This window comes from Dama dama, chromosome 11 (assembly GCF_033118175.1).
Source record: "Dama dama isolate Ldn47 chromosome 11, ASM3311817v1, whole genome shotgun sequence".
NCBI classification, from domain to species: Eukaryota; Metazoa; Chordata; class Mammalia; order Artiodactyla; family Cervidae; genus Dama; species Dama dama.
The window spans coordinates 772743-799592 of NC_083691.1; the positions used below are offsets into that span (position 1 = coordinate 772743).

General features: G+C 67.6%; 5 protein-coding genes across 7 annotated transcripts; 1 reads left to right on the forward strand and 4 right to left on the reverse strand.

Annotated features, from left to right (window-relative positions):
* Positions 1-1020: 1020 nt before the first annotated feature.
* Positions 1021-6092, reverse strand: SLC34A3 (solute carrier family 34 member 3). Its single transcript, XM_061156148.1, has 13 exons — positions 5800-6092; positions 5583-5706; positions 5262-5351; positions 4765-4893; positions 4541-4684; positions 4360-4471; positions 4076-4271; positions 3792-3881; positions 3627-3714; positions 3354-3521; positions 3160-3276; positions 2682-2806; positions 1021-1485 (listed from the first exon to the last, which is right to left on the reverse strand). The coding sequence occupies exons 2-13, from the start codon at positions 5665-5667 to the stop codon at positions 1021-1023; spliced, it is 1809 nt and encodes a 602-aa protein (XP_061012131.1). The 5' UTR covers positions 5668-5706; positions 5800-6092.
* Positions 6093-10655: 4563 nt separating this feature from the next.
* CYSRT1 (cysteine rich tail 1) lies at positions 10656-12260 on the reverse strand. Its single transcript, XM_061154185.1, has 2 exons — positions 11345-12260; positions 10656-11047 (listed from the first exon to the last, which is right to left on the reverse strand). The coding sequence occupies exon 2, from the start codon at positions 11037-11039 to the stop codon at positions 10656-10658; it is 384 nt and encodes a 127-aa protein (XP_061010168.1). The 5' UTR covers positions 11040-11047; positions 11345-12260.
* A 2767-nt stretch (positions 12261-15027) lies between these two features.
* On the forward strand, positions 15028-15955 carry RNF208 (ring finger protein 208). Its single transcript, XM_061154170.1, has one exon. The coding sequence runs from the start codon at positions 15052-15054 to the stop codon at positions 15850-15852; it is 801 nt and encodes a 266-aa protein (XP_061010153.1). The 5' UTR covers positions 15028-15051; the 3' UTR covers positions 15853-15955.
* Positions 15956-16527: 572 nt separating this feature from the next.
* Positions 16528-18531, reverse strand: LOC133064276 (SKI family transcriptional corepressor 1). Its single transcript, XM_061154160.1, has one exon. It carries the CDS (start codon positions 18529-18531, stop codon positions 17182-17184), a length of 1350 nt encoding a protein of 449 aa, XP_061010143.1. The 3' UTR covers positions 16528-17181.
* A 123-nt stretch (positions 18532-18654) lies between these two features.
* Positions 18655-26846, reverse strand: NDOR1 (NADPH dependent diflavin oxidoreductase 1). Of its 3 annotated transcripts, none has more exons than XM_061154143.1 (14): positions 26599-26846; positions 26189-26266; positions 22723-22820; positions 21651-21749; positions 21463-21564; positions 21175-21384; positions 20795-20916; positions 20466-20686; positions 19890-19997; positions 19701-19815; positions 19469-19615; positions 19259-19377; positions 19094-19213; positions 18655-19011 (listed from the first exon to the last, which is right to left on the reverse strand). In XM_061154143.1, the coding sequence occupies exons 1-14, from the start codon at positions 26731-26733 to the stop codon at positions 18880-18882; spliced, it is 1806 nt and encodes a 601-aa protein (XP_061010126.1). In that variant the 5' UTR covers positions 26734-26846; the 3' UTR covers positions 18655-18879. The 3 variants fall into 3 exon arrangements, with proteins under 3 accessions (XP_061010126.1, XP_061010127.1, XP_061010128.1); XM_061154144.1 differs by having other exon boundaries at positions 19094-19188; positions 26599-26845; XM_061154145.1 differs by having other exon boundaries at positions 26189-26217; positions 26599-26730.
* Positions 26847-26850: the final 4 nt, after the last annotated feature.

Below are 26850 nucleotides of genomic sequence, written 5' to 3' on the forward strand. Positions count from 1 at the left end.
GGTGTCCGGTTACCAGCGCCGGGCTCCAGACAAAAGCCTTCCTATGTGAAAACGCAGCCAGGAGGGGCAGGGGGAGGGGGAGGGGAGCCACCGCCGGGTGGGCACCTGGCCCAGAGATGGTTTAGGTAGGTGCGGCCTCCAGGGGCAAGCGACGCTGGGCGTGGGCAGGACCCACTCCCCGGGGTGGGGGCACTGAGCACCTGCTCTGCCCAGGTCGGCGGGGTGGCGCCCCTGGCCGCCCCGGTGCAGGCGGCGTACATGGGTAACCGCACACTGGTCCCCCGGCCCCGCGCCCCCGACCCGCAGCCCCGCGCCGCCCCCGCGCCCCCACCCCCGCAGCCCCGTGCCCCGCAGCGGCGGGCGCCGCGCCGCGGGAGGAGAGCGGGGACGCGGGGGAGCGGGGCGTCTCGGGGCCACCTGGTCCTCACCGGGTCCCCACTGTGCGACGCACCTGCGGAATTCGGGGCCCCGCAGCGGCCACGTGACGCCCTCCAGGCCGACCGCCGACTGGGGCTGGAGGGCGCCCGAGCTGCGCGCGCGTCCGCCCTCCCTCCCTGCACCGACAGGGAAGGCCTCGGCCGCGTCCAGCCTCCCTGGACCCCGAGCTTCTTGCTGCGGGGAGTCTCCACGCTCTGGATCGGCCGCACTCAGGGCCTTCTGCCGCCAGCGGCCGCGGAGAGAGTCACAGCTCCAGCTTCGGCGTCGGCTGTTTGGCCGTACCTCCGGGGACTTCCAGCTCCCACTCGGGCTCGGCGCTGGCCCCCGCGTGTCCGCTGGGTGGCGGCAAAGGCACTGCCCCACCCCCACTCCCTACCGGGCAGAGGCGGGGTGGGGGGAAGTTGGGGGTCGAGGGGGGCCCTCCCCATGCTGCCCGCGATTGGGGAGAGAAGACCGCCCACACCTGGGTACAGGCTTTTTTTATTTGCAAAGAAGGCGCCCCAGGTGACTCAGAAGCCCTCAGCTACTGGGACCGCCCAGGGCCGCCAGAGGTCAACGGGGTGGGGGGGGGGCGTCCACCCTTCACAACTGCTGGGAGGCCAGAACCTGGGGGTTCTCATAGCAGTGGGCCTCCTTGGACGCAGCCTGAGGGGGGCTGCAGGCCTGGCAGGGGCAGCAGCATCTCACCATGCGGTCCCAAGGCTCCAGAGAGCGGAGCCAGGGGGGCAGCCAGGCCCAGGAGCGCAGGCGGCGGGGCAGCCAGGCCGGCCGGTGCCGCTGCAGGACGGTGACCAGGGCGACGAGGAGCACCAGCACTACCAGGGGCCCGCCGACCGCAGCCAGCACTGCGGCCCCCGCCAGGGAGAGCCCAAAGGCGGCCAGCGGCAGCAGCAGGAAGCAGAGCAGCAGGTAGGCGACGGCCACCCAGCGGTAGCTGGCGGTCAGGTTCCCAAAGTGCTTGGCCAGCGGGATGGGCAGCCGGAGGATGGGCACGATGTACCACAGCAGGATGCCCACCAGGTTGAAGAAGAAGTGGATGAGTGCGACCTGGAGGGAGGGCAGGGGGGCGGGCAGGACTCAGGAAGGAGCCTGGGCTCCATGCGAGGCTCACCCCTCCCCGTCCTGGCAGAAAGGGGAGGCGTCCAGGTCTGTCTGAGATGGCCACCTGGGAGGGCAAATTCTGGCCAGCTGTGGTGGGCACGCTCTTCCCACACCCCACAGTACCCTGAGGGTCAGGAGCCTAGTACGGCATCGCCATGTGGTAAGTACGTGTCTGTCGGCCCCGTGGGTCCCACCTTCCCCTGAGCTGGCTTCGCTTGCCGATGCTTCATCCACAGTGACCCCACTCATGCTCATCCCTCAGTGGGCTTAGCCACCCAGCCCCAGGTTCTGGCCTGGCTCCTGCAAGGAGGAGTTGCAGGGCTACACGTGGAGGGAACACAATTCTCTCCAGGGGTTTGCTGGAGAAGTCGAGGAGCCGCTGTGGTGGGTGCAGTCCAGAGAGCTTCCTGGAGGAAGGGGTCAGGGCCCTGCACTGGGAGGTTCTAAATGGACAGAGACAGAGTCGAGGCAAGAGAGCAGGTGGGTGTTGGGAGCACTGAGGTTCATCTCTTCTCGGGGGCAGCAGTCCAGTGAGACCCAGGCTTTCCAGAGCTGCACCTATCAGGGTGCAGCTGGGATGGAGGCAGTGGGGCCCAAGGGGCAATCTGGAGGGAATCAGGGGGACTGAATGGGACTGGGCGTGGGGCTCAGAGCTGGGGGGCTGGCAGGAGGCATCCTGGAGGCAGAATTGGGACTGGGTAGGGGTGTGCGGAGGGAGATGGGGCGTCGTCCAAGTAGGGACCTGTGCCGTTTAGGCCACTGGGTGTGGGGGCATCCCAGAGGTGATGAGATGGAGGGGCTTGAGGCCACAGTGGTCCCTCAGGAGAGCCGCCAGATGGAATTAGGAGGAACGCCTGGGGCTACAGGGTCCTGGAAATGACGAGGTTGCAGGGGAAGAGGGGAAGGCCTGGCACCCCGAGAACTCCCACAGGGCCCTTGGGGTCCCAGGAGGTGAGGCTGTGGGCTTGAGTGGGCAGCCAGAGGTGGAGTCCAGGAGAACCGGGGCCTGAGGCCCCAGGATACACATCCCACCGCCAGCCTGCAGGACCGAACAGGAGGGGGACTGACCCAGAGCGGAAGCCCCAGGCCCGCGTTGGGAGTGCAGGGGCCTGCAGGCCCGGGAGGGTGCGGGAGGGCGGTACCTGGACGGCGCTGAGCAGCCTGTCCGAGGGGCTGGCCAGAGCCGCCAGCAGGGCCGTGGTGGTGGTGCCAGTGTTGGACCCCAGGAAGAGAGGGTACGCTCGCTCCAGGCTGATCACCCCGACCCCTGGGGGAGCCGAGGGTCATCACGGGCCCTGAGCCCACCCACACCCCCAGCCCGGGAAGAGAGGGTACGCTCGCTCCAGGCTGACCACCCCGACCCCTGGGGGAGCCGAGGGTCATCACGGGCCCTGAGCCCACCCACCCCCCCAGCCCGGGAAGAGAGGGTACGCTCGCTCCAGGCTGACCACCCCGACCCCTGGGGGAGCCGAGGGTCATCACGGGCCCTGAGCCCACCCACCCCCCCAGCCCGGGAAGAGAGGGTACGCTCGCTCCAGGCTGATCACCCCGACCCCTGGGGGAGCCGGGGGTCATCACAGGCCCTGAGCCACCCCCCCAGGTGCCGAGGGCTCTCCTCACCTATGAGCGGCACGATGGCCGAGGTGAAGACGCTGCTGCTCTGGAGCACAAAGGTCAGGCTGGCACCCACGAGGATGGCCAGGTAGCCGCTGAGCCAGCCAAACGGGCGGGGGAAGTCTGCAGGGCAAGAGCCGGTGACCCCGAGCCCCGCTTCCCCGCCCCCACCCCGGCGGCGGCCCCGCGTCCCGCCGCACCGGCGTTGATGACTGTCCTCACGGCCTGGGCGACGCGGCCCCGCAGCGTGGAGTTGAGCAGCTTGACGATGAGGACGAGGCAGGAGCAGAGCACGAGCAGGGAGGCGGCCAGTAGGATGAGGCCCACGGCCAGGTCCGTGAGCGCCGTGCCGGCGAACAGGTGGCGGCCTGGGGCGGGGCAGGGGCAGGTGAGCCGCGGCCAGCGGGGGGCGGCGGGGGCGCGCGGGGCAGGGGCGGGGGGGGGGGGGGGGCGGCGCGCGGGCCGGGCCTCACAGGGCAAGGGCTCCTCAGACGCAGAGCCGTTCTTCCCAGGGCAGGGGCCCCCCGCCGCCGCTCCGCAGTGGCTGCTGTTCCCCGCAGTCTGGGAAGGCAAGGCGGTGGGGCTCAGAATGGGCTCAGAGTAGGCGGGGTGGGGTTCAGGGGTCAGCAGCCCCTCACCGTCTGCTCCCTGGTGCCGCACCATCGCTTGATAAGGCTCGGGTTGGTGGTGTTGCCCGTGGCGCTCCCCGTAAGGACATCAGCGTCCAGCTGGGGACAGAGGATCCGGGTCTGGCGTCTGTCCTTCAGGACTGGCCTGGGGCTCGGAGGACTGCAGCCAGTCCACCGTGCTGGACCCCTCTCCTGCCCCACCCGACCCCGGGCCCAGACCCGTCTCCCCAGCAAAGCCCTCCCAGCCAGGCCCTGGCCTGCGGGTCCTGCCGGAAAGGAGCCAGCAGCCTCACCTGCACGATGAGGTGTGTGAGCGGCCGGGTTAGCACCTTGAGGATATCGGGTGCATGCCCCCCGGGCTGCAGGCTGGCGGCGCCCAGGGTCAGCACACTGAGCCTCTCCAGGGGGGCTGCGGCACTCTCCAGCGGCAGCAGGACCAGCGCTGTGAGCCAGTTGAAGATGCCATGCACGGCTGAGCCGCCGAAGGCCCTGAGGTCACACAGAGGCAGCTGGGTGCCGGTCTCGGCCACCACCCGTACTGCCACCCTGGCCCCTGTCCGCCCCTTACCCCGCTCACCTCCGAAACTCGTCCCGGTCCCCTGACTGTGCCATCGAGACCAGGGTGCTGGTGAAGGATGTGCCCACGTTGACACCCATGATGATGGGCACAGAGGCCCGGACGGTCAGCACTGTGGGGGCGCTGCGTCAGCCAGCCGCCCCCACGCCCCCCACCATCCCGGGAGGGGAGGGGCACTCACGCTTGGAGGCCACCATGCTGACCACGATGGAGGAGGACGTGCTGGAGCTCTGCACCAGGACCGTGACCAGCACGCCAATGACCAGTCCAGCCAGGGGGTTGGACAGCACCACGTTATCCTTGAAGATGTCTCCAGTTACTTTGCCTGCACCCAGGAGACAGGTATCCTGAGGCTGGGGAGGGCGGGCTGGCCACCAGCCCGCAGCCACCTGGTGGGTCACTCACTGCTTAGCAGCTGGAAGGCGGAGCTGAGGATGTCCAGGGAGCAGATGAAGAGGTAGAGGCCGCCCAGGAGCCCGCAGGCCTTGAGGAAGCCGACGAGCACCCGCAGCGCCCTGCCGGCCGTGCTGAGCTCTGAGGACACAGGGCAGGGCCGTCCTTGGCGGGTCCTGCCCTCCCGTGCACCCCTCCCAGGCCCCTTTTCTCCCCCTTCCCAGGGCAGGGCCCCGACGCCTCTTCTCTGTCCCTTGGCAGAATGCTCAGGCCGACAGCCCTCTGGGGTCTCCTGGGAGCCTAACTGCCCACAGGACGGAGGAGGAGGGCTAGTGTGGCGGGCAGCAGTCCCGCTGAAGGACCGGGTGCCCTGGTTGGGGTCTGCGGTGCGTCTCCATGTGGCCTCTTGGAGCAAAGCCCCTCCTCGCTCTCTCCCCGAGAACCCTCTCCAGACACACCCGGTGAGGTGGAGCCGCATTGGACCAGCTGCCCGGTGCCTCCGAACATACCTTTCCAGGACTGGCCGGTGTCTTTCAGCTGAGGGAGGGCCCAGGGGTCCATGTCTCTGTCTTCCAGGATGGAGGCAGAACCAGAGATCCCTGTAGGGGTCGGGGTCAGCTAGGGCCAGGGACCTAGCTGTTTCCTGGACACCTTCAGGTGGGGGAAGGCCGCAGCACAGGGGCTTGGGGTGAGGGAAGGAGGGATCTGGCCTGTGGGCTCTCCTGGGGACCGGCTGGTACCCTTCTCCCAGCTTCCCCAGAGCGATGGGTCAGGGGCCAGGTGGGTGGGCAGGGATGCCGGTGGAGGTTGGGAACCTGGGTTTCTGGTACCTGCATTTCCCAGCCTCTGTTCCACCAGGCCAACTGTGTCCAGAGGGGCGGGAGGGGCCAGGCCACCGGTGAGGGGATGCGGCATGGATTTCAGGCAGGAACAGACCCAGGCCCAAACCCAGATCTGCCAGGGAGAAGGGCAGTTCAACGTTGCCCCCTGCCCGCCAGCTCTTGGGGTGCCCTGGCCCGAGACCTTCCCACCGGCCCCCCTTCCCACCTGCTGTTGGTCTCAGTGGTCTCCCCCTTCCTCCGTCCGCAGGGGGATGGCTACAGTGACCCCAGGTGGCTGTCAGGCGAGCGCAGTCCGGTTTAAGGGGACAGGGTGAAAGGAGCCCTGGCTCGCTGCTGGTTCTGGCTGGAAGGAGGGCTGGTGGGTGACCCAGGTGCTAGGGTGTAGCCGGAAGCGGTCGGGACTCCAGGGCGTCTCCTATCGGGTGTCATAGAGACCACTGCAGACGGTCACAGCTTAGGCTTTGGCATTGGGTACCAAACAGCAACGTCTCCACTTGATAAGGGCCCACTCCCAGTGATGGGGAGCAGGACAAGGGGCTTCACGCCCCACCCCGCCTCAAGGTTCCTTCCTCAGCCTACTGGGCCTGGAGCCCCCAGGGCCCGGGTCCTGGGGAGCCTGCGGTAACCTCTCCCTCTGGCTGCCCCCAAGCTGGTCTCTCAACCTCAGCTGCTGGAGAGTGAGGTGGGCGCTAAGGCCTGGGCCTGGAGGCCACCCAGCCCTGACCCCAGTGTCCTGGGCCCCCGCCTGGTCCTAGAAGCTCCTACCTGTGTGGGCAGTGAGGGGCACCTTCGGGGAGGAGACACGGGCTGAGAGCAGCTGCAGGTCAAAGATCCGCTGGGCGCACACATGACCTGCTGTGTACTGAGCCCATTAATGTTTACCCAGGAGCCAGGGCCCCCCAGGGGTACTGTCGCAGCCCTGGGTGCCTGCCTCTTCCAGCCCCCACCGTCACCCGGGGGGTGAGCGGGGCTGGGCAGCTGGCCCCCAGAGCTGGGCTCCCGCACATGGACTTCTGAGGAACACGACAGGATGCTGCATGCTGGCCGCCTGCAGCAGACAGGATGCTGGCACGCTGGCCGGCTGGCCTGGAGACCCCTCAGGAAGTCTCCCCTCATCTCTGCAGGCCTTCTCGTGCCTGTCCTGCCACGGTCACATGGCCAGAAGGAGCTCTTTGTGCCAGGTGGGCGGAGAGGGCAGCAGCCCCTGAGGTCATCCAGTTCAGGGCTGGGCCTGGCAGAGCTCCCAAGTGGCGCGGCCCCGGAGGTGGCCAGCAACGGTCAGTCACAGGTGTCATTGACTTCTTCTGCAAGTGGGAGGGCCCACCCCAGGCCACACTGCTGCTCAGCCCAGCGCCCGAGCCCACCGGCTCTCTCCCCAGCTGAGTCCGGCCCCCTCGCTCACGGGTGCCTCTTTCTGGAGTCGGACCCCTTCCCGCTCCAGGGATGCAGGGAGGGTGAGCGGTCCTGCGGGGGCCAGCCCCGCCCCAGCTGGCTGGTGTCTCGAGCCCCTGCCTGTTGTCCACCAACCGCTGGTGCCGGGGGGACTTTGTCCCCGGGAAGGAGGAAGCTTCCGAGTGTCCTCTCAGCACATTCTTTGACCCGTCCCTCCCATCCTGCCCCCCACGGCTGGGGCGGGCCCCTTGGCCCTTCCAGGGGTCCTGAGCGACAGCCCCTTCTTCCCGCGCGGGGGTGGGCATGCGGCAGTCTGACCGGTGGGGTCTGTCTCCGGTCCCTCTGAGGGTCTGTGTGGCCGCCCCCAGGAGGCAGAGGATGCCATGGGCCCGGGGAGGGGGCGGCTGTCCTGAGCGCCCCTCAGCAGTCACCCCCCGGCCTGGAGTTCCTTGCACACCTACTGCAGTAGCAGCCACCATGCTTGCAGGGACCCTTCCCAAACAGCGCCTGACACAGTGGAGGCCCGGGGCAGTGAGCGTGTGGGCTTCACAGAGCCGCCTCGCAGGCCAGGGTGCAGGCAGCCACCTCCCGCCGGGCTCAGGACTCTATAAGGAGGGGGTCTGCTCCAACAGGGCCAGGAGCAGCCTCTGCAGGCCCTGCCCACCTCCCCCAACCCGCAGCCCAGGCCCGGACACTGGCCCCCAGGCCCTTTCAGGAGCCGCCTCTGAGCCGCGTCCAGACCTGGGCGACTCTGACAGCAGCACCCCCGCAGTGCACACAGACCACCGTGTGGCCTGGGGGTCCTGGCCCGGATTCCAGCTCCTGCAGGGGTGCACTGCACTGTGGGCACAGCTCACGACCTTAGATGGTGACCCCTGGGCGAACACGCGGGGCGGAACCCGGGGCACCCCGCTGCCAGGCTGTTTCTGGAAGGCCGTGCCTCGTGCTGCAGGCCAAGGCTGCCCTCCGAGGGGCGGCGCCCAGCAGAGCTCAGAGCTGGGGACTGCCTGGGGGATCCCAGCAGAGGCTACGGCATGCTGGACAGCAGCCTCTGGGCTGGGGGAAGTGGGGCGGGGGGCCCGACGCGGGGAGGAGCCTGGCCGGCTGCTGAGTGATGGTGGGGCTGCCCTTGCGGGGCCCAGGGAGCTGCAGCTCCAGGCGAGACGGCCCCCGCCCAGCCCTGACGGCCAGGAAGGCGGCCAGGTCGAGGTCCAGCATGGCCACCCCTCCGCGGGGCACGGGCGTGCTCTGGCGGCACTGCGGGCAGGGGACCCAGCGCTGCTCAGGGGCCGGCGTGGCCAGCTGCCGCACACATGCCTGGCAGAAGGTGTGGCCGCAGTAGAGCCGGCGGGGCAGGTGCCCGGTGAGGTCATAGGCCGAGTAGCAGACGATGCAGTCGCCGTGCTGGGGCCCAGCAGCCATGGCCTCTTCAGAGGCTGGGGGCTCCTCCGGCAGCAGCATCCTGGGGAGGGATGCGGGGGGGTGGTACAGCCTCTGCAAGTGTCCCCCAGGTTTGGGCTCAGCACAGGAAGTGCTCCCCCGGCCCCAGAGGACAGGAGCCCAGGCCTCTGCAGACCTGGGAGGTGGGTGGTGGCCGGTGGGGCTGGCCAGCACCGGGGCCTGGGCGCAGGCTCAGTCCTTGTGACTGCCGGGCGGGCAGTGCCCTGGCCTGTGGTCCGGTCTCGGTGGCCCTCGGGCACCGTCCCAGGCTCGTACCCACCGCCCCCCCACCCCCAGCCTGCTCCAGCCCCAGGTCTGTCTTACCTGCATCTGCTCTGCCGGGCGGCTGTGTCCACACCGAGGGTGACCGGGGGCGGGGTGGGGGGACCCGGGGCGCCTGGGGCTCCCTCCCTGGGGCTCACGTTACTGGCTGAACGTGGACCAGTCAGCAGGGAGGCAGGTGGTGGCTGCGGGCCGCGTGGGCTCCCCTTTCAGCCACAAAGCGCTTGCAACTGGATCCACCAGCACTGCCAACAGGGCTGGAGCCGGGCGCCCCTGCTCTGCCTGCCCCGCCCCCCCCACGCCGTGCAGCACTGCCCGGTCTCCTGCCTCGCGACCCGGACCTGCGCCCACTCCTACTCGACCGCCACTCACGACGGGAAAGCTTTCTGGCTTCTGCCTGGGTGCTGCCTGCTCTTCGGCACTCAGTTCAGACGTCACCTCCTCCAGGAACCCTGCCAGGACCCCCACCAGCTCAGAGCCCCGAGGGCCCCGCCGCACCGTGGCTCGGGCGCTGTGTGTGAGTCCGTGCTGAATTGTCGCAGAGCCTTTTCATCCCCTCGGTGTTCCCATCACAAGCCAGCCCCACGAGGAGGCCCATGAGCACAGGAGTGGACAGACCGCCCAGAAACTCCCAGGCGCAGGCGCTGTGGAAAGCCCCAGACGCCCCTTCAGAGGCCAACTCCCCCTGGCATACGCCTGGCCGAGGCCCCGGGGCCAGCCCGGTGGCATAGCAGGATGGGGTGTGTCAGGGAGGACTGGGAGGGGGTCAGACCCCAGAACCTCCCCCGCTGGAGGAGGCCAAGGGCCAGAGGGCCCCTCCTTATTCCCACCAGCCTGGCATCCTCGGCCTCCTGGGCTGGTTGGACGGGTTTCTGTGGCTGCCCCGGGTGGGGGTTACCTTCCTGCGGGGGCCAGCCAGGGGGCAGGGGGCATGTCTGAGTCCCCGTGTAGTCAGGCCAATGACATGTCTGCCCACACCCAGAGACCGGTCCTGCCACGTGGCCAGTCACCAGGGGTCAGGGGAGGGCTGTCACCGGGACCCGTCCGTCCTGCGAGGCCAGCTCGCCTCCTCCAGCTCTCTGCTCCGTCCCGGGAGTGTCAAGGTGCCTGGTGCTGGCCTGGATGCTCCCCCTGCACATGCGCTTCCCTGCCCCACCCCAGGCCCCCCACGCAGGCGTGCGGAGCTGCTGACAGCTGGAAGATGGGTCTGGCCCGGCACCGTCTGCCCACCTCCATAGAGCCCGGGACCCAGAGGCAGGGCAGTGGGGAGGAGCACACGGCAGACGTCAGGGACCGGGGTGTTCTGTGGGAAAGCAGGAAGACACAGCAGCCGAGGCAGGGCGCTGACTCACGGGTGGGCCGGCCGCGCGCTAGGCCCCGGGCTCCCACCCCCGGAAACCTGCCCGTGCTGGTTCCACCCACCACGGTGCTGCCACCCGGGCCCTCCTCCGGGAGGCTTGTCTCGGGCTCGGGGCCCGGTTCCACGCACAGCATCCTCCTGCCATCTGACCTGCCCCCGACTGGCCTTCCTGTCCAGCCCGTGGGCCAAGCTGAGGCCACAGGTCAGGATGTCCTGAGGCTGCCCTGCCCCTGACTGCCCCACAGGGGCTGGCGGTCTCTGGTGGCATTTAGCCTGGGACCCTCCAAAGGGGATAGTGACAAGAAAGAAGTGTCCAGGACAGAGCTCGCATGGCTTTATTGCTTGGGCCTGGGCCTCAAAGAGACAATCAAGGTGTCCCCAGCACGGGCAGTGCCCAGGGCTCCGTCCCGGGGGCCTGGGCTGACCTGTCAGCCTTCCCAGTGGGTGAGGTGCAGCTGTCTAGGGAGGGGCGTGGCCAGTGCCCATGACAGCATCACAGTGGCGGTCCCAACTGTCCAGGCCCTTGCCGTGGCCGCCTGAGCAGAGGCCCGCGGGCAGCGCCGGGCCTCGGGGCCGGGGGGGCCGGGCTAGGAGACCACGCAGCAGCAGCTGTGGCAGCGGCAGAAGCGGGGGCAGTGGCAGCAGGAGCAGCAGGGGCAGCAGCAGCAGTGATGGGCAATGTCGTCGCCGCGCCCGACGGGCGGCGGGCCGGCGTAGGCCAGTCCTGCTGGGCGCCGCCCGCTGCCACAGGGCCTGCAGGGCTGCTCACAGGCCGGCTGGCCCCAAATGGAGGCAGCCCCCTTGGCGCCCTCCTCTGGAGGCTCCAGGGTGCAGGACCGCACAGGCAGAGGCTGCGACTCTGCAGAGGACGGGCTCGCCTTCAGCTGCTGCCCCAGCTCAGGCCGCAGGTTAGCCCTCGGGATGCTTATGTGGGCATATGGGTTCTTGACGAACATCTCATGGGGGTCCATGGCCCTGCCTGGCAAGGGTGAGCAAAGGAGACAAGTCAGCTCTGTGGAGGGCAACAGCTGCATCCCAAGATAAGCCAGGTCATGTAAGCGCCTGAGAGTGCAAGGCCTGTGTGTGTGTGTGTGTGTGCAAGATGGCAGAGTGTAGGGACCGTGAGGGCCAGCATCTCTCAGCTGTCCCCAGGTGTCCTTCGCCCTCCCTGAGTGGCAGGGCCCTGTGATGGAGCTGGAAGCAGGGTGCAGGGGCTGGGAGACGCAGCTAAGCTGGTCCGACCGCGGGTGGGGAAGTTCCTTAGCCCAAGACCCACCTGGAGCGGAGATGGCGGCGAGCTGTCCTCCTGTCCTGGTCCCCGCGCGTGTGAGCCGAGCCTCTGGTAGCTGCCTTTTTCCTCCTGGGGAGGGGCGGGGCCTCGGGCGGGGCTCAAAGACGGGGTTCCCAAGATGCCAGGAGGCCCCAGCTCCCGCAGCACCGCGGCCACCCACCCTTCCTTTCCTGGATGGGCGGTGGCCAGGCCTAGGCTCCCAGAGACACTGCCAGCCCGGCTGATTCAGCCTTGACCCATCTGGGGCATGTCCTGGCCCTCGGGGAGCCAGCAGGTCACCAGAATGCAGGACAGGAGCCTGGGTCAGGGCCGCAGATGGTCTGGTGCCTGGCCGTCACCCACAGTCTCAAAGCCACTGCTTTGAAGCGGAGGGAGAGGCCTGCATGGTGACCTGAGCCTCTTCCCCGCAGAGAGACCAGGGTATTAGTGAGCATGCTGCTCTGCCCGGAGGTTTACTGTATTTTTAACTGATAAAAAATGTTTGGTTTGCATACCTTTGCCAATAAAACTTATTTCACTATTGGCAACATGAGTTTCATAGACAAGTGACATTTCGGGCTTATTTTTGAAACTACAGTTTCGCTCTGGTCCAGGGGCCTGTGGGCAGCACCCCCCCCTCCGCCCCCGTCTCTCAGGGCCCCCATCCTCGGCCCTCCCACCTCCCCCAGCTTCATGTCTGAGGTGGCGCCTGGCGCCTGCCATGCCCTGGGGCCGCTGTGTGCGGGGTCACAGTGGACGTGCGCTCTCGGCGCAGGGGCTGGCACTGCCGAGCTCCGCTTGGGGCGGCCGGGCCCGCACCCCTCGTCCTTCGCGTTCGGGGGGCGGGGGGGTGGCTGGGTGCGCGCCTCCGGGAAGGGCGGGGTCCAATCAGACTTGGCCCAGAGGCCAGCTGACCCGCGTGGCCGGTGTGGGGCCAGTCAGACCGGTCTGGGCACAAGCTCTACCGATGCGGCACCGGATGCGGGGGGTGGGGGGTGGGGGGTGGGTAACCGGGCCAGAGCCGGAATCCGGGGGCCGATGGCGCAGGCCCACCGCGCACGGCCCAACGTGCAGGTCAGGGCTCACCGCGCAGGGCCGGGCCCACCGCGCACGGCCCAGCGCCCCAGCGCGCAGGCTCCGCGGGCCCCGCCCGCCGCCCCACAGCGTCCGCCTCGGCGGAGGGGCGGGGGCAGGCGCGTGCGCAAACCTGGCCTGGAAGGAAGCGGGAGGCTGGTGCGGACTGTAGTCCCCAGAAGCCTCCGCACTCGAAGGTTTTGCCAAAGACCAGGCTCAGGGTCAGCGGGCCTCTTGCCGCCAGAACCCGGCTTGGGCCGCCCCGGCGCTGCGCTTCCGGGCCCGGCCGGGGCGGGGCCTCAGCTCAGGGGCGGGGCCTCGGGCACGGGGCGGGGCCTCGAGTTGGGGCAGAAGGGGCCTGAGCAGAGCGGCTGCCCAGGTTAGGCCCCCAGCCCTACCCTGGACGAGGCTGCCTCAGTTTCCCGAGGCCAGGGCCCCTCGCTGCCCCTCCCTTGGGCACCTGCTCACGTGAACAGCTCTCACACCCGAGTGGTGGGTGACACTGAAGGGCAGGCACCAAACTGAGGTCTCAGAGACAGCGAGGTCGGGCCTGTGGGCCCAGAACGCCTTTCCAGCCTCCTGGCCACGTGGGGCCCTTGATCAGGAATGCCGACCGCGCTGGGCTCTGCTGCCCTGCAGGAGCCGGGCTTAGGTCTATAGCCAGGGGTACTCTGGCCTGTAACAGAGCAGAGCCTCTGTGGCCAGAGGAGCTGGGTCTGTCCAGGGTCAGAAGCAGGGCCCAGTGCTGGTCAAAGGAATGCCAGCAAGCCACGTAGTGGCCACAGCAGGCTAGGGAAAGGCACTCTGCAGGCCCGGGCCACCCCAGCTCCCTGCCCTCCCCCTCACCTGACAACTCCTTACAGGCAGAGGGTGTATCCTGGGGGGCAGGGAAGTCTGGCCCGAGGAAGAAGCAGAAAGGAATGGGGCCTTGCTGGGTGGGGTCAGGTTAGCACACAGCTGTGTGACGACGGGGCACCTGCTGACCTGCTAGGGTGCCGGAAAGGCCACCCCGCCCGTCTGTGTAGGTGCGTGTCCTCCGTGAGCTGCCCCATGGGGCCTGTCCGACCGTCGGTCTGACCTTCTGCGCACCCCTTACACCACCTATCTGCCCCACTGTCCTGTCCTTGGAGCACTCTCCCAGCCAGCGTTCCTCCATCCTCCACTCCTCCGATGTGCACTTGCCCACTCCTGTTCACCCTCTTCTGCCCTCAGCCGGTCTGAGCTGGGCACCTGTGAGCCGGAACAGCCCGGAGGCATTCTCTGGGGGCCCAGGGGAAGGACTGGCAGAGACCCTGCCTCTGCAGAAGACACATGGCGGTCTCACGGTGGGGGCTGGGGGCCGGCTTTCCTGGGACCACCCCAGGGCTCCCTCTCCATTTCCTCCCTCTGGTATTGTGAGATCTCAGAGCACTCCTTCCCTTCCAGAATCGGGGCAGGGGGCTTGACCAGGACCCAGGGTCAGCAGGCGGGGCCGGAGGTGGGGGAGACGGGAGGGGGCCTGGCGTAGGCATCCCGACCCCCACGGGGCCCGCGGGGGGAGGGGAGGGCGACCCCCAGAGCGGGCGCCAGGCCCGCGGCGGATCGAGGGGCGGCAGAGAGACTGGCCCCGCCCCGCGGACCCCGCGCGGGTCCCCAGACGGGGGGTGGCGCTGCGGGCGCCGCGCGCACTGCGGTCCCCGCGCCTCCGCCGCAGAGCGCGCCACGCTCCGCACGCACCTGCCGCCGCCGCTGCCGCCGCCGCGCCGAGCCCCGCGCCCGCGCCCCACGCCCCCGGGAGCCGCCGCGGCCCGGCCATCGCCCGAGGTCGCCGCCGGAGCCTCCGGAGCCGCCGGGCCAAGGCTCGGGCGCCGCATCCAGGCCTGCCTTTGAGACAACCTCTGCGGAGGCGGCGGCGCGCGGCCCGGCCCGGGGACGCCAGGCTGGGGCAGGTGAGTGCGGGCGGGGCGGGACAGCGCGGGGTCGCCGCTCGCCTGCCCCCACTCCTGGGCAGAGGTCGGGCCTCGGGCGCGGGGGGCTGCGGAAGGGGCTGGGTTCCGAGTCTGGCGAGGGTCGGGGTCAGAGGTCGGGCGCCCCGTCTTTTGTACAGGGTGGGGGTGGGCCCGGGCTTTGACCTCACGCCATCTCTCACCTGCAGCTCCGGCCCAGCCCCGGCCTCTCCTGTGATTCCGCCGCCAACCCCAAGCTTGCCGCCCGGGTCCTTTGGCGGCCCGCGCTCAGGCTAGCTGCCTTCCCTGGGCGCCCTGTCCTGGAGCCATGGGGCCCACCTAGCCCCTGCCTGCCCGGATGTCCGGGCCCCGGGACGGCTGATCTCGGCTGCAGGGGGATCTCCTGCAACGCCCCCTGGCCAGCCTCAGAGGCCAGAGACCCTGGGTGAGCCCCTGGGCCCGACCTCAGGCCCAGGGCAGCTGCCCACACCCCCCTGCCCCTGCCCCTCTCCTCCTCCCCCGCCCCTTCCTCCTCCTCCGAGGACCGGACCCGAGAAGCCACTGTGGCCTCTGGGGGGGGCCCTTCCCGCCAAGCTTTTGCCCGCCTCCCCCAGGAGTCCACAGGGCAGCCAGGATGCTGTCCCCTCGCCGCCCCCCCGGCCCCACCCAACTGCCCCCCGCACCCGAGCACCCAGTCTGACTGGAGACAGCCGGATGCCGGCTGACCCGGGGCCCGAGGCGGGCGGTGGCTGGCCAGGCTTCCTCATGTCCTGCCTGAAGGGCCCCCATGTCATCCTCAAGATGGAGGCCATGAAGATGGTCCACCCTGAGAAGTTCCCCGAGCTGCAGGCGGCCGCCCCCTGCTTCCCACCTGCACCCCGGCCCGCCCCGGCTCTGGCACCCAAGCGAGCCTGGCCCTCAGACACAGAGATCATCGTCAACCAGGCCTGTGGGGGGGACATGCCCGCCCTTGAAGGGGCGCCCTGCACCCCGCCTCTGCCACGGCGGCCCCGCAAGGGCAGTGCCGAGCTAGGCTTCCCCCGGGTGGCGCCAGCGGACGAGGTCATCGTGAACCAGTACGTGATCCGGCCTGGCCCTGCGGCCCCAGGGGCCCCTGCGGCGGCCGTGGCCGCGGCTGCGGGGGAGCCTCTGGAGTGCCCGACGTGCGGGCACACGTACAACGCCACGCAGAGGCGGCCCCGCGTGCTGTCCTGCCTGCACTCCGTGTGTGAGCAGTGCCTGCAGATTCTCTACGAGTCCTGCCCCAAGTATAAGTTCATCTCCTGCCCCACGTGCCGCCGCGAGACTGTGCTCTTCACTGACTACGGCCTGGCCGCGCTGGCCATCAACACGTCCATCCTGAGCCGCCTGCCGCCCGAGGCGCTGACCGCCCCGTCGGGTGGCCAGTGGGGCAGTGAGCCCGAGGGCAGCTGCTACCAGACCTTCCGGCAGTACTGCGGGGCCGCGTGTACCTGCCACGTGCGGAACCCGCTGTCTGCCTGCTCCATCATGTAGCGCCCGCCCGCCCGCCACCACCCGCCGGTCCTTGCTCACCGCTGCTTCAGGGGTCTGGCCCTGCCCTGTTGCCCGCTAACCCCGTGCCCACCACAGCTTCTGGCCCCACCCGCGTGGCATTGTCGCTGCAGCCAACTCTGCCATTAAAACTCTTTGCCAAAGCCTGCACCTCGTGCCCTGCACCAAAGCCGAGGCCTGCTCCCAGGCCCGGGCTGGGGGGAGTGGGCACCCAGAGCGGCAGCCCCAGTGGGGTCCAGGCTGAGCAGCCAGAGGGAGGCCCAGTACTTGGGGTCAGCCTGCTCTGCTCACTGTGGGCCAGGCGGGGCCTGTGTGTATGTGCGTGAGCCACCTATGTGCTCCGGGCAGGACTGTGGGAGCAGCTGGGCAGAGCAGGGCCGGCTGGACAAAGGGAGGGCACCTTCTCTGCGCTGGCCACTGGGAGTGAGTCCAGCCGGGGGCACGAGGCACCCCACCTGGGCCCCAGAGCCCGCCTGACTCCCTGTGGGCACAGCCCTGGGGCCTGTCTGAGCTGGGGCCGGGACAAAGGCTGGCCACAGCCACAGTGGGGTACAGGGCCTCCTGGCCGCACTGGACGACTGCATCTGGAGAAGGAACCGTCGCCCGGTTGGTGAAGGTGGGGGAGAGGTGAGGGCGATGCAGAAACGACAGCATCCGTCGCAGTCCCTGTTTATTGAGAGCCGCCCCCCGTGCCGAGGAGCCTGTGAGGTGGGGCTCTGACAGTCTCCACACGCGCAGGCCGCAGGCTCAGGGAGGGGCGCTGCGGTGGGGTCGGGAGAGCTGGGGCCCGGTTGGCAGTCTCTGGCTGCAGGACCCAGCGGGGCCCTCGGCCCTCGAAGTGGAGGGGTGTGTGCTGACACCCAGGCTGCTCGGGTCCGCTGGGCTCCCGACAGCCCAGGTGAGGGGGCCCTTTGTGGCCTGGGCCTGTGCAGCAAGGGCCCCACGGGCTGCCTGACCTTCCACGTGGTCCACGGCGACCCCTCCTGCAGACCAGCCGGGCAGGAGACCCAGCAGTGGGGTGGGGCCTGTCCATCGAGGGGCTCTCAGAGCCCTGGCCACGGACCTCCTCCAGTGCCGTGCTGGGCGCCGGCGGTTCATGTCTGGGCAGTAGACGTCTCGGGCTGGGTCAGAGTCTGAACGCAGGCTGCAGGGCGGCCCTGTCAAGGCCAGGCCCCAGGATGAAGGCTAGCGTCCTGGTCAGCCCTGGGTTCTTCAGTCCTGGTCATCGGGCCTCAGGGCAGGGTGCTCCTGGGGCCCCTGGCACTCAGGCTGGCCCAGGCCCAGGCCGTGCCGGCGGCAGGCGTGTGGCCGTCAGCGGCGGGAGCCGTCCAGCAGCACGAAGAGCAGCCCCAGCAGCAGCAGCGGGGTGAAGACGAGCAGCAGGCCGAGCAGCTCGAGCGCCAGCAGGCTCAGCAGCGCCAGGCGGCGGGCGCAGGGCCCGCGTCCCCGCAGGGCCCAGAGCCAGGCACCCAGGCAGGGCGGGCAGGGCAGGAAAGGCAGGCAGCCTCGGCCTCCCACGGCCCCCGGCAGGAAGCGCAGCTGGTAACGGTGCTCCAGGGAGGCCCAGGGCCCGCGGCCGCGGCGGGCAGGCAGAGGTGGGGTGGGGGGCGGGGGGCGCGGGGGCCCGTCGGCCCACAGCAGCTCCTCCTGCAGCTGGCAGATCTCCCACTCGAGCATGGGGGTTTTCTGGCGACACAGCGGGCAGCACACCCGGCCCAGGTCGCCAGGGGCAGTGGCCAGCAGCCGGTGCAGACAGCCCGTGCACAGGCCGTGGCCGCAGTTCAGCAGGGTCAGGCGGTGGGCAGGCCCGCAGGGCTCCATGCAGACGGGGCACTCCTCCGCCTCCTGCTGCGCCTGCTCGTCCTCTGTGTACCTGGTCCAGGGAGGGGCCGCGGCCATGGCCCCCAGCAGGGCCTCACTGTCCGGGGTCCTGGCACCCTGGGGCTTCCCCAGGGCCCCGCTGCCCGACCCATCCTCTCCCAGCACTTGGTGTGGTGGGTCCAAGTGCTCAGGGCCCGGAGGCAGACTGGTGAGCCCAGAGCTGAGGTCAGCAGGGCCACCAGTGGGGACCCCAGGGCACAGTTCAGGGGCGGTGCCTCCAGGGCAGAGGCCGGGATGGGTGGGTGGGGACCCCAGGGTGGCGGCAGGGTGGCTGGGGCCTTGAAGGTCAGTGTGGCCCTCCGCGGCTGGGGCAGGCTCTGGCACTGACCTTGCAGCAACTGCCGCCTCCTTCTGGCTGTGGGCCCCACTAGAAACTTCACTGGGGCCCCCGTGCCCCGGAGGCTCCCAGGCCCAGTGTGCCGTCTCCGATAGGATCTGCCCAAGCCCGGCCGCAGGCGCGGCGGTCCCTGTGTTAGCCAGGGACAGCCAGCTGGATTCCAGGCAGTGGCCGTGCGGGCAGGCCAGTCCAACTCCTCCAACAGGAATTCGCCTCCCAGGGGTGGGGCCGCCACTCACGCTCCCTCCCCACCAGCCTGAGCCACACCCCTTCTCTCCAGCCCAGGCCACGCCCCCTCCCTCCCTCCTGGGGGTTCCGGGCAGCTGTTCCCTGAGCTGGTAAGGGATGGTCAACATCAGCCTGGCCGGGTGCCTTTCCTGCTTGCCCCTGACGGCAAGGGCAGAGACTGCACAAGGTGGGCAAACGGCCGGCACCCTCATCATGACTCAGGCACCAAAGTGTGGGCTGAGCCACATTGCCCGTGCCCAGCTGGGCTGGCTGTTCCATCCAGACCCTCTCTGGAACACCCACCACCTGAGGCCCACTTCCGCACAAAGAAGAGCAGGTAGGAAGCAGCCACCAAGAGCCCGGCGTTTATTGCTGAGGCTTTCCTGGAACTGGGCGGGCAGGTGTGTGCTGCCCAGGGCCTCCTCCTACTGCTGAAGTCTGTGCAGGCGAGCTGACCACCCTCCCAGCTGGGAGCAGACAGGGCGAGAGCCAACAATAGCCCCCAGAGAGCGTCGGGCAGGGTGGCTGCGGCCAACAGCAGGATGGCCCTTCAGGCCCACGTCTCAGTCTGGAAACGCAGTGTCCGCTGCAGCCGGGCGAGGTAGGCGGCCGCATCGGGGCCAGAGAGCCCGCCCTCCTCCCGGAAGATGGACAGCAGGGTGTTGGACACATCGGCAGGCATGTACTTGGCGTTGCTGGAGGGCAGGAGGGACAGCGCTCAGCACAGCCGGCGTCCCCAGGGGGCCGTCCCTCCAACCACCCGCGGCCCAGGCTCACCCTGCCAGGTAGAAGTGGGCGCCCTGGCCCTCCAGCAGCTCCCACACCAGCGGCCCGAACGCCCGGAGCCGGTGCTGCACGTACACCTTCTGCTCCTGCGGGGCAGGGGACGGTCTGAGTCTGCACCCTGGGCGTCCCTCTCTGCCCCCCGCCTGGCACACACACCTGATCTCGGGAGAAGGCCGTGACCAGAGTCAGGCAGCCCCTCGCCTGCAGCTGCTTCCATTCAGCCTCCCAGTAGAAGTCCTGGTCCTGCCGGCGACAGCCGAAGAACAGCACGTTTCCTGGGGGGAGGGAGGCGGGGAGAAGGGCCTGAGCCTGGAGCTGCACTCGCGGGGCTCAGCCGGCCACCTCCCTGCCCCAGACTCTGCTCACCGGTCTCGCCCTGGGCCACTCGCTCCTGGATGGCTGCTCGGAAGGGGGCTACGCCGGTGCCGGGCCCCACCATGATCACAGGTACGTCTGGCGTCTTTGGGAACGTCAGGCCCCCAGACCGCACCCACAGGGGCACCCGGACAGGTCCTATGGCGTGAGGGAGGCGGCTTGAAGAGGCTCGCAGGGCCAGGGCCCAACCCCCCAACCCCCAAACCCAAAGAGCCAGGGTCACCTTGCGCAGGGTCCAAGGACGCCAGCCAGCTGGAGCAGAGGCCACGGCGGGGCTCCCGGAGGCGGGTCTGGTACTGCACCACGGCCACCAAGATCTGCAGCCGCAAGGGGTGGGCCTGGGGGAGCGGAGAGTGGGCGCCCTGCCCTGGGGGTCCCCCCGCCCCCGCGAGGCCGGCCCCTCCTCTCTCACCCGCAGAGAGGAAGCGATGGAGAAGGCCCGAGGCCGGATCAGGGGCACCAGGTCCAGCAGGTAGTCTGGGGGGATGGCAGCAGCCGTGTGGGGGAAGTCGCACAACACCTGGGGGGGACAGCAGCAGGGAGCCTTGGCTGCAGCGAAGGTCCCAGCCTGCTCCCCAGCCAACGCCCTCCCCGGGGGCCATCCTGCGGGCCGCAGGCGTTCCCCCAGGCCCTGGCCCCTGCCCACCTCCAGGCCCTCCCTCGGCCCCTGGCCCCGGATCCAGGCCCTCCCCTGGCCCCTGCCCACCTCCAGGGCGTCTCCCGGCCTCTGCCCACCTCCAGGCCCTCCCTCGGCCCCTGGCCCCAGATCCAGGCCCTCCCCTGGCCCCTGCCCACGTCCAGGGCCTCCCCCAGCCTCTGCCCACCTCCAGGTCCTCCCCCGGCCCCAAATCCAGGCCCTCCCCGGGGGCTGTCCTGCAGGCCCCAGGCGCGTCCCTGGCTCCTGCCCTCCCCCGGGCCCTGGCCCCAGATCCAGGCCCTCCCTCGGCCCCTGGTCCCGGATCCAGGCGCGCCCCCGGCCCCTGCCCACCTCCAGGGCCGTCCTGCGGGGTCGGGTGCAGTACTCGCACAGCTCCTCCTGGCCCCGTGCAGAGCCAAACTCCCGCAGCTTCTCCCGCTCCAGCTCGTGGGGGGAAAGACAGGCCAGGAGTTCAAAGAAGGAGCGGCGGGGGACACTGGCGATGTCCAGGTACTGGGACACGAAGCGCCGCATGGAGCAGGGCTGTGGCAGCCGCGCGGGGCAGGCGACACCTGCAGGGGATGGGACGCTGTGGGGCGGGGACGCGGGGGATGCGGACACAGGGTGCCGGGGGGCATGGGGGAGTGCAGTGTGCGGGCGCCGTGGCCTCGGAGGCTCACCCGGCTCCCTGGGCTGCAGCGTGAAGTGCTGCTCGGGGTCCAGGCCCAGCGCCTGGCAGAACTGCTGGACGTGGCTGGCTGTGTTCTCGGGCTGGATCAGCACCACGTCTCCGGCTGCAAAGCTGTGGGGAAGGGACAGCCAGGGCTTGGGGAGGGGCCCGCCTGCGGGGGGAGGACGCTGGGGCTCCGGGAAACCGCAGAGGAAGGAGGCGGGGGGCCAGGGGGGCCAGGGGGCCCCTGGACGGGTGGGTCCCACCTCCCCAGCTGTCATCTCTGCTCTCGGCCGACATGCACCCGCGTTGGGAGAGGAGCGGCTCAACCCCGGACCGTGGCTCCCTCATGCAGCCCTGACTCCGCGGGGCCCCGGGGCCGGCCCGCACCTGATCCCAGAGTCTGAGATGTCAAACTCAATCAGCCGCACATCCTGGAAGTGCGAGGGCCCCGTGACCCTCCGATTGCTGACCATGGGTGCCAGGAATGGCTGCAGCTCTGAAGGGGGTCCCTGAGGGTCTGTTCCGGCCACACACAGCTCCTCAGGGCTCGAGCTGGGGGTGTCCTTGAGGAACTGCAGGGTGAACTTGGAGGGCCAACTGTGAAGGGGCGGACACTCGTCAGACCGCTGGCCAGGTCTGCTGTGCCGGTGGGTGCCACCCCAAGGCCACACTTACAGGACTCCAGGAGGGCTCAGGTCGAGGTTCAGAGGCACAGAGTGCGGCCCCAGCACCTTCTCCCACAGATCCTGCAGCCAGGGGTCAACGGCGGCGTCGGGCCTGTAGAGAGCAGGTGCACACCCCTCTGGGGACCCTGCTCCCGTCCGGGCCCACAGGAGGGCACCCCCACCCTACGACCCACTCACCCCAGCTCGTGCTGGTCATCGCCCAGGCACACGGGCAGAAGGGCGTTGCCCCCGAGCTGCAGCAGCCGGCGGTGCAGCTTCTTGGCCACGAAGTTGAACCTACAGAGAAGACAGAGCTGGTGCTGGCCCCGGGCCCGCAGGGACGGGAGGCACACGCCCAGAGGACTGCACAGGGTGGAGGCTCCCAAGGCTCCACAGGTTCCTTTGCTGGCTCCCTGAAGGACAGCGCCTCCCTGGAAGGAGCAGAAGGGTCTCTCACCCGCCCCCATGGGCGTGCCCGGCAGTGGGAACAGACGTCTACACTATGCACTGAACAAAAGCCCCAGACCCTTCCCAGACGTGGGTCACAAGGCCACCCACTTTCCGTCCTTTTCACCCGGACAACTGCAGGCCTCAGGCTGCGTCTGGCTCTGGAGGCATCTGTACCTAGCGACCCATCCCTCAGCTCCGAGCTGTAGTCTTAGGGGTTTTAATGTTTCAGGAGCCCCACGCTATGTGTACCCTTAAACACAAAGCCCTCAGTACTTCCCTGGGAATGGTGCAAAGCGCCAGCACTCTGCTCAGGACACAGGCGTGCCGCGACAATGGTGAGAGGAAGCAAAGCAGAGGTGGCCACGGAATGGCTCCCAGGGGCCGGGCTCTTTTGCGCCCTGCCTGCTCACACCTCCCTGTTCTCCGTGCTCATGGTAAGCTCGAATCCCTCCTCAAAGGCTGCTTATGAAGGCAGGGTGAGCCGGGGTCCCCTGTTGCCCTACATCACGTGTTGACAGAGGACGCTGGCTCAGGCCCTGGGGTCTGGCTCTGGTCCTGCCTGGACTGTGTCTCAGGCGTGGCCCCAGCCAGGCTCCCCCCGCCCCCCCACCGGCTGCCCTGCCCACTTCCTGCATGAACCGGCCTGTCTTTCAAGCCCAGGGCTTCTGGCCATGAAGAAGGTGCCACCAAGGAGCATCTGTGGGGCCAGGACGTGTGGCCAGGGCCACGGCCTCGAGGGAGCGCCATGGGGGCTGGGTCATGCACCCTTCTGCCAGGACCCCGTGTGGATGTGGGGTCAGGCCCACCCTCCCTTACTCACTTGGTGTAAGACGAGTCCCCGAGACCCAGGACAGCAAAGTCCATCTGACAGAGGGCAGTGGACGGCAGGCTCCTCCGGAAGATGAACCTCCAGAAACTCTGCAGCGGGAGAGGGGAGCTCAAGGCCTCTCCTGGCCGTCAGGGCCCAGGCCTCCCCTGGGCTCTGCTCTCCTACCTAACGCTTTTGTTATTACAAGACTGCTTCTTCTTGTTCTACTGTAGTAGTGAAAAAGTTGGGGAAAGACACAAAATGGTAAAGCGGAAGAATGCTACCCAGGCACCAGTGCCAGAGCTGGGCTCCAGTGCTGCCCGCAGAGGGCTGGGGGAGCCTGGCGGGGCTGTCACCAGCGGGGCAGCTGCTGGCCTGCCCCCCACTGCCCAGCGTGCGGGCAGCACGGCCCGGCAGCTTCAGCCCTGTCTCGGGCCTCACGGCAGACCCCCAGGCTCCTCTCGGGTCTGGTTCCCCACCTCAGGGGAATCTTCCCTCCTGGGCCTGGAGCTGCCGGCCATCAGGCTGCTCTGTGTCCATGCCCTGCCCCCGCAGGGCCAGCCTAGGTCCCACACTGCCCCCCTCCCCCGGGGCACCCTCACCTCCATGCGGCCACTCATCCCAGGTGGCCCCCAGGTCGGCGCCCGAGTCCCTCTCCTTCCCTGACCATAGGGTCACCACTGGGCAGCCTGTGCAGGAGCGCCGCCCATTCCACACCTTGACCTGGTCTTCCTGCAGGCCCAGAGGTGCTTCTGAGATCTCCTGATTAGATCTTGTCTCCTGAAAGCTGTGGAAAGCCTCAAGGTACTTCCTGAGAAAGGGTCCAGGGACGATGAGCTTCTCATGGCTTAGGTGTGAAAATGCTGGGCTTCCCCTTGCACCGCTGGCAGACAGTGGGGCACACTTCAGGCTGACACTGTCTTCTTCAGGCCCCTGAAAGTTTGCTCTGAGCTGGTCCAGCTGGGTGGGCGCTGCTGGGAAGCCAGTGTCCCTCTGTGCCCTGCCCTGTCCCCAGACACCTGGGCACTCTGCACTTCCAACAGCTGAAACCCACATGAGTCAGGTGTCAGCGGGAGCCCGGTTCACACCCCGCCAGCCCTTCCTGGGCACATGGCGGGTTTGTGGGCTGGAGACCCAGCCTTCAGTCCTGTTGACACTTTCCGTGGTGATTCCCTCACCGCTCTCGTTCCTGTTGCAGGGCTGCTGGGAAAATCTTGGGCTCCTGATGTTATCTTTCTTGTTCCCTAACTTTGTTATGTTTTCTGGGAGATTTTCTCAACATTGTCTTTTGACCTGGTATCATTTTAGGGTGGTCTCCTCAGCTCCTGCCCTGCCCAGGCTTTGCGTTTCTGGCACCAGGCTCGCCCCCCTCGCAGATGGAGCTCTGCTCTGCCTGTTCCTCTGGTTCTGCATGTGCTTCTCTTGGTCCCCGTCCTTCCCAGCGGTCTTTCCTCGAGCACGTGGTCATTCTTCGTGGTTTGTGCTTCAGAAGATGACAGAAAACCCCAAGTTCGGGCCTGTCACCAGTGGGGTTCTTGGCCAAGAGAGGGGGCGAGGCTCAGCTGCCTGGAGGGGCTTGCCCGGCCAGTGTCCTCCGGGATGGTGACAAGGAGGCTGGGGTCTCGTAGTCCTGTTCTGTGCTGGGTTGGGAGGGCCCCATCTTGACTCCCTCCATGGTGTCCTTCCTGGCATCCGGCCCTCCTGTAACCACCCTCATCCCGGTGTGACCATCACCACGCTGATGCTGTTAGCTTCCACTGTAAAGTCAGGACCTCTGCCAGCTGACCTGATGGAGGTCTTTATCCCCCGCCCCTTCCACACCCTGGTCTCTGGCATCCACCACGCGCCTCCTGCCTTGCTCTCCCCAGAGCTGCCTCCTCTCCTGCACCTCCTCCTGTGCTGGTATGCCCACTCCAAGCCTATTCTTCAATCTTCTGCCTTTTGCACCTACCAGGATTTAAACATGCCTGGGTTTCTCTATCTCACAACTATTCTGTTTAACCCCTTAACCCCACTCACAGCATAAGCGTTTTTGAATTGTTTCATGTGCAGACATCCTTAAACGCTTCCCTGCTCGAGGTTGCCAGCCGTCCCTTTGCTGACCTTACTTCATTTCCTTGCAGCTTTGAGCGCCAGAAACCATCCTCTGGAGACAGTCACCCCTCTGCCCTCGACCTTGGAGATGGTCCACTCCCTCTTCTCGCTGCTGGGGCCACTTTCCTGCCCCTCACCGGCTTTTCTCCACCTTCCACGCCTTTGTGTTTAAGGGCAGCCGGTCCTGGGGGAGGGAGGCACTTCCTTCCTCTCGCCTCCATATTTTGGCCACTGTGACATGTGCGTCCACTAAGGATCCTCACTGGAGCTCCAGGCCGACTGCGTGTCTCCACCTGGACAACGTCCAGGCATCTTACCCTTCTGATTCTCTTACTTCTGTGCGTGGAAGCACCATCCGTCCTAGTACCTAGGCCCAAATCCCTGTCTTAATTCTACCTTCTTTCTCATCTTTGAGATTCGATCCCACGATTCCATGTTCAATCAACTCTACCTTCTTAACATCTCTGGAGGGCGTCTGCTCCACTCTGCTCTGCCACCATCCTGCCTCGAGCCTCAGGCTCTTGTCTGCGTTGTGCCCACCTCCCACCACCACCACCCTGGTTCCTGCTCTCCTACAGCCTGCTCCCCTGGCAGACAGGGGCTGGTTTTGCTAGAATACACATGTGACTGCATCACCCCATGGGTTCCAGGCCCTTCATTTCAAATCCTTCTGCCTCCCTGTGGCTGCTGACCTCTTTGGGATCCAACCTGGCTGCCTGCTCCTCTTCTTCCCTCCAAGCCTGACTCATTCCTTGGTTCGACCGACCATTCTGAACCGCTTTCCACTCTTCCACGGCTGGGCTCTTCTCCTCCTCTGCAGACGTTGCTCCCTCTTGCCTGGTGCCTGGCTGGCCCCAATTATCCTTCAAGACTTAGCCTAGCCTCTTTTCTTCCAGAAAGCTCTCTCTGAACCTCCAGATTGAGGGAGGCAGCCCTAACTAATGCTCCCATTAACATCAAGCACTTTCTCTTGCGGCATGCATTTTTCTGGCATTGTAACTACCCGTTAAACTCTTGCTTTTGCTATGTTTTGAGTTTCACGAGGGTAGAAATGTGACTACTGGGTTCATAGCTGGATTCCCAGCACTAGATTATGCTTGGAATACAATAAGTGCTCAAAAGATGGTCAAAGAATGGCAGAATGTTCCCTGAAGGTGAGCTTTGAAATACACACAAGACCCATACCAGATTTATATAGAGCCCTGGAAAAAACATGAAAAGTTAAAGTGGTGCAGAGTTTATTAGGAAGGATACCCAGAACCCCCTGCTCCACCCAAAGACCTCTTCCAAAATCCACAGGAGAACAATTATTCACTGTGCTTCTCAAGTCTTTTCAGGCAATGAAAGGATCTGAGCCCCTGAGCACACTTCAGGTCAGCCTTACCTTCATGTTGTCCGGGGGGTCTCCTTGGCCTGTAGTTGCACAAACAAATATCACCAGGGGCTCATTAATCAGATTCACCTCAACAAAAAGACACATATGTAAGGCCTCGGGCTGTAATGGCCAGGCATCCTCCCAGCAGCCTGGCTCCCCTCCTTCTCTCAGAGGAATGGGGCAAAGGGACTCAGCGCTAGCGAGCTGCCGGCCTGCCTTCTCTTTCAGGCTCCCCTCCTACCGCTCCCCTGTCTCCTTGCGTTAAACTGGCCGCTGCTCCCAAGCGTTCCCGGCCCCTAAATCTGCCGTAACGGAAGTGCCCGCTCTCAGACGAAGCGTAGCCCCCTGGGGTCGAGCGCTTTGGGGGCCAGCGCCCCAAGCCCGCCGGGTGTCCCCGCCGAGGTCCGAGGAGCCCTCACCACCGGGTAGGAGTCCAGGGCTTGCACCCGGCAGTTCAACTGCCGGCGCCGGGCCTCGCGGCCCAGCCTCTCCGACACATCCTGGGCTGTGCCCGTTTGGCTGCCGAAGAGCACCAGGAGCCGTGAGCTCGGCATGGGCTGACCCCGGGGAACCCCAAACTCCTGACGTGACCCGCAGCACTCGCCACGAGCCCGTGGCCGCTGCGACCGGCTCCGACTTCCGACTTCCGGCGTCGGCCGGAAGTGACGCCC

Bases quoted from the DNA above. Each gene is read 5' to 3' on its own strand.
- SLC34A3 (XM_061156148.1), bottom strand. From the start codon at position 5,667: ATGCCGCATCCCCTCACCGGTGGCCTGGCCCCTCCCGCCCCTCTGGAC. The intron at 4,894-5,261 runs GTATGTTCGGAG...CTGTGTCCTCAG, and splicing joins CACCGGCCAGTCCTGGAAAG to AGCTCAGCACGGCCGGCAGG. The intron at 3,715-3,791 runs GTGAGGGGCTGC...TTGCCTTCCCAG, and splicing joins GCGGCACCAGGGAGCAGACG to ACTGCGGGGAACAGCAGCCA.
- CYSRT1 (XM_061154185.1), bottom strand. From the start codon at position 11,039: ATGGACCCCCATGAGATGTTCGTCAAGAACCCATATGCCCACATAAGC.
- RNF208 (XM_061154170.1), top strand. From the start codon at position 15,052: ATGCCGGCTGACCCGGGGCCCGAGGCGGGCGGTGGCTGGCCAGGCTTC.
- LOC133064276 (XM_061154160.1), bottom strand. From the start codon at position 18,531: ATGATGAGGGTGCCGGCCGTTTGCCCACCTTGTGCAGTCTCTGCCCTT.
- NDOR1 (XM_061154143.1), bottom strand. From the start codon at position 26,733: ATGCCGAGCTCACGGCTCCTGGTGCTCTTCGGCAGCCAAACGGGCACA. The intron at 22,821-26,188 runs GTAAGGCTGACC...CTCCCGCTGCAG, and splicing joins ACCCCCCGGACAACATGAAG to AGTTTCTGGAGGTTCATCTT. The intron at 19,214-19,258 runs GTGTGTGTGCCA...CCCAGGGTGCAG, and splicing joins CGGCCTTCTCCCGAGATCAG to ACTCAGACCGTCCCCTGCCC.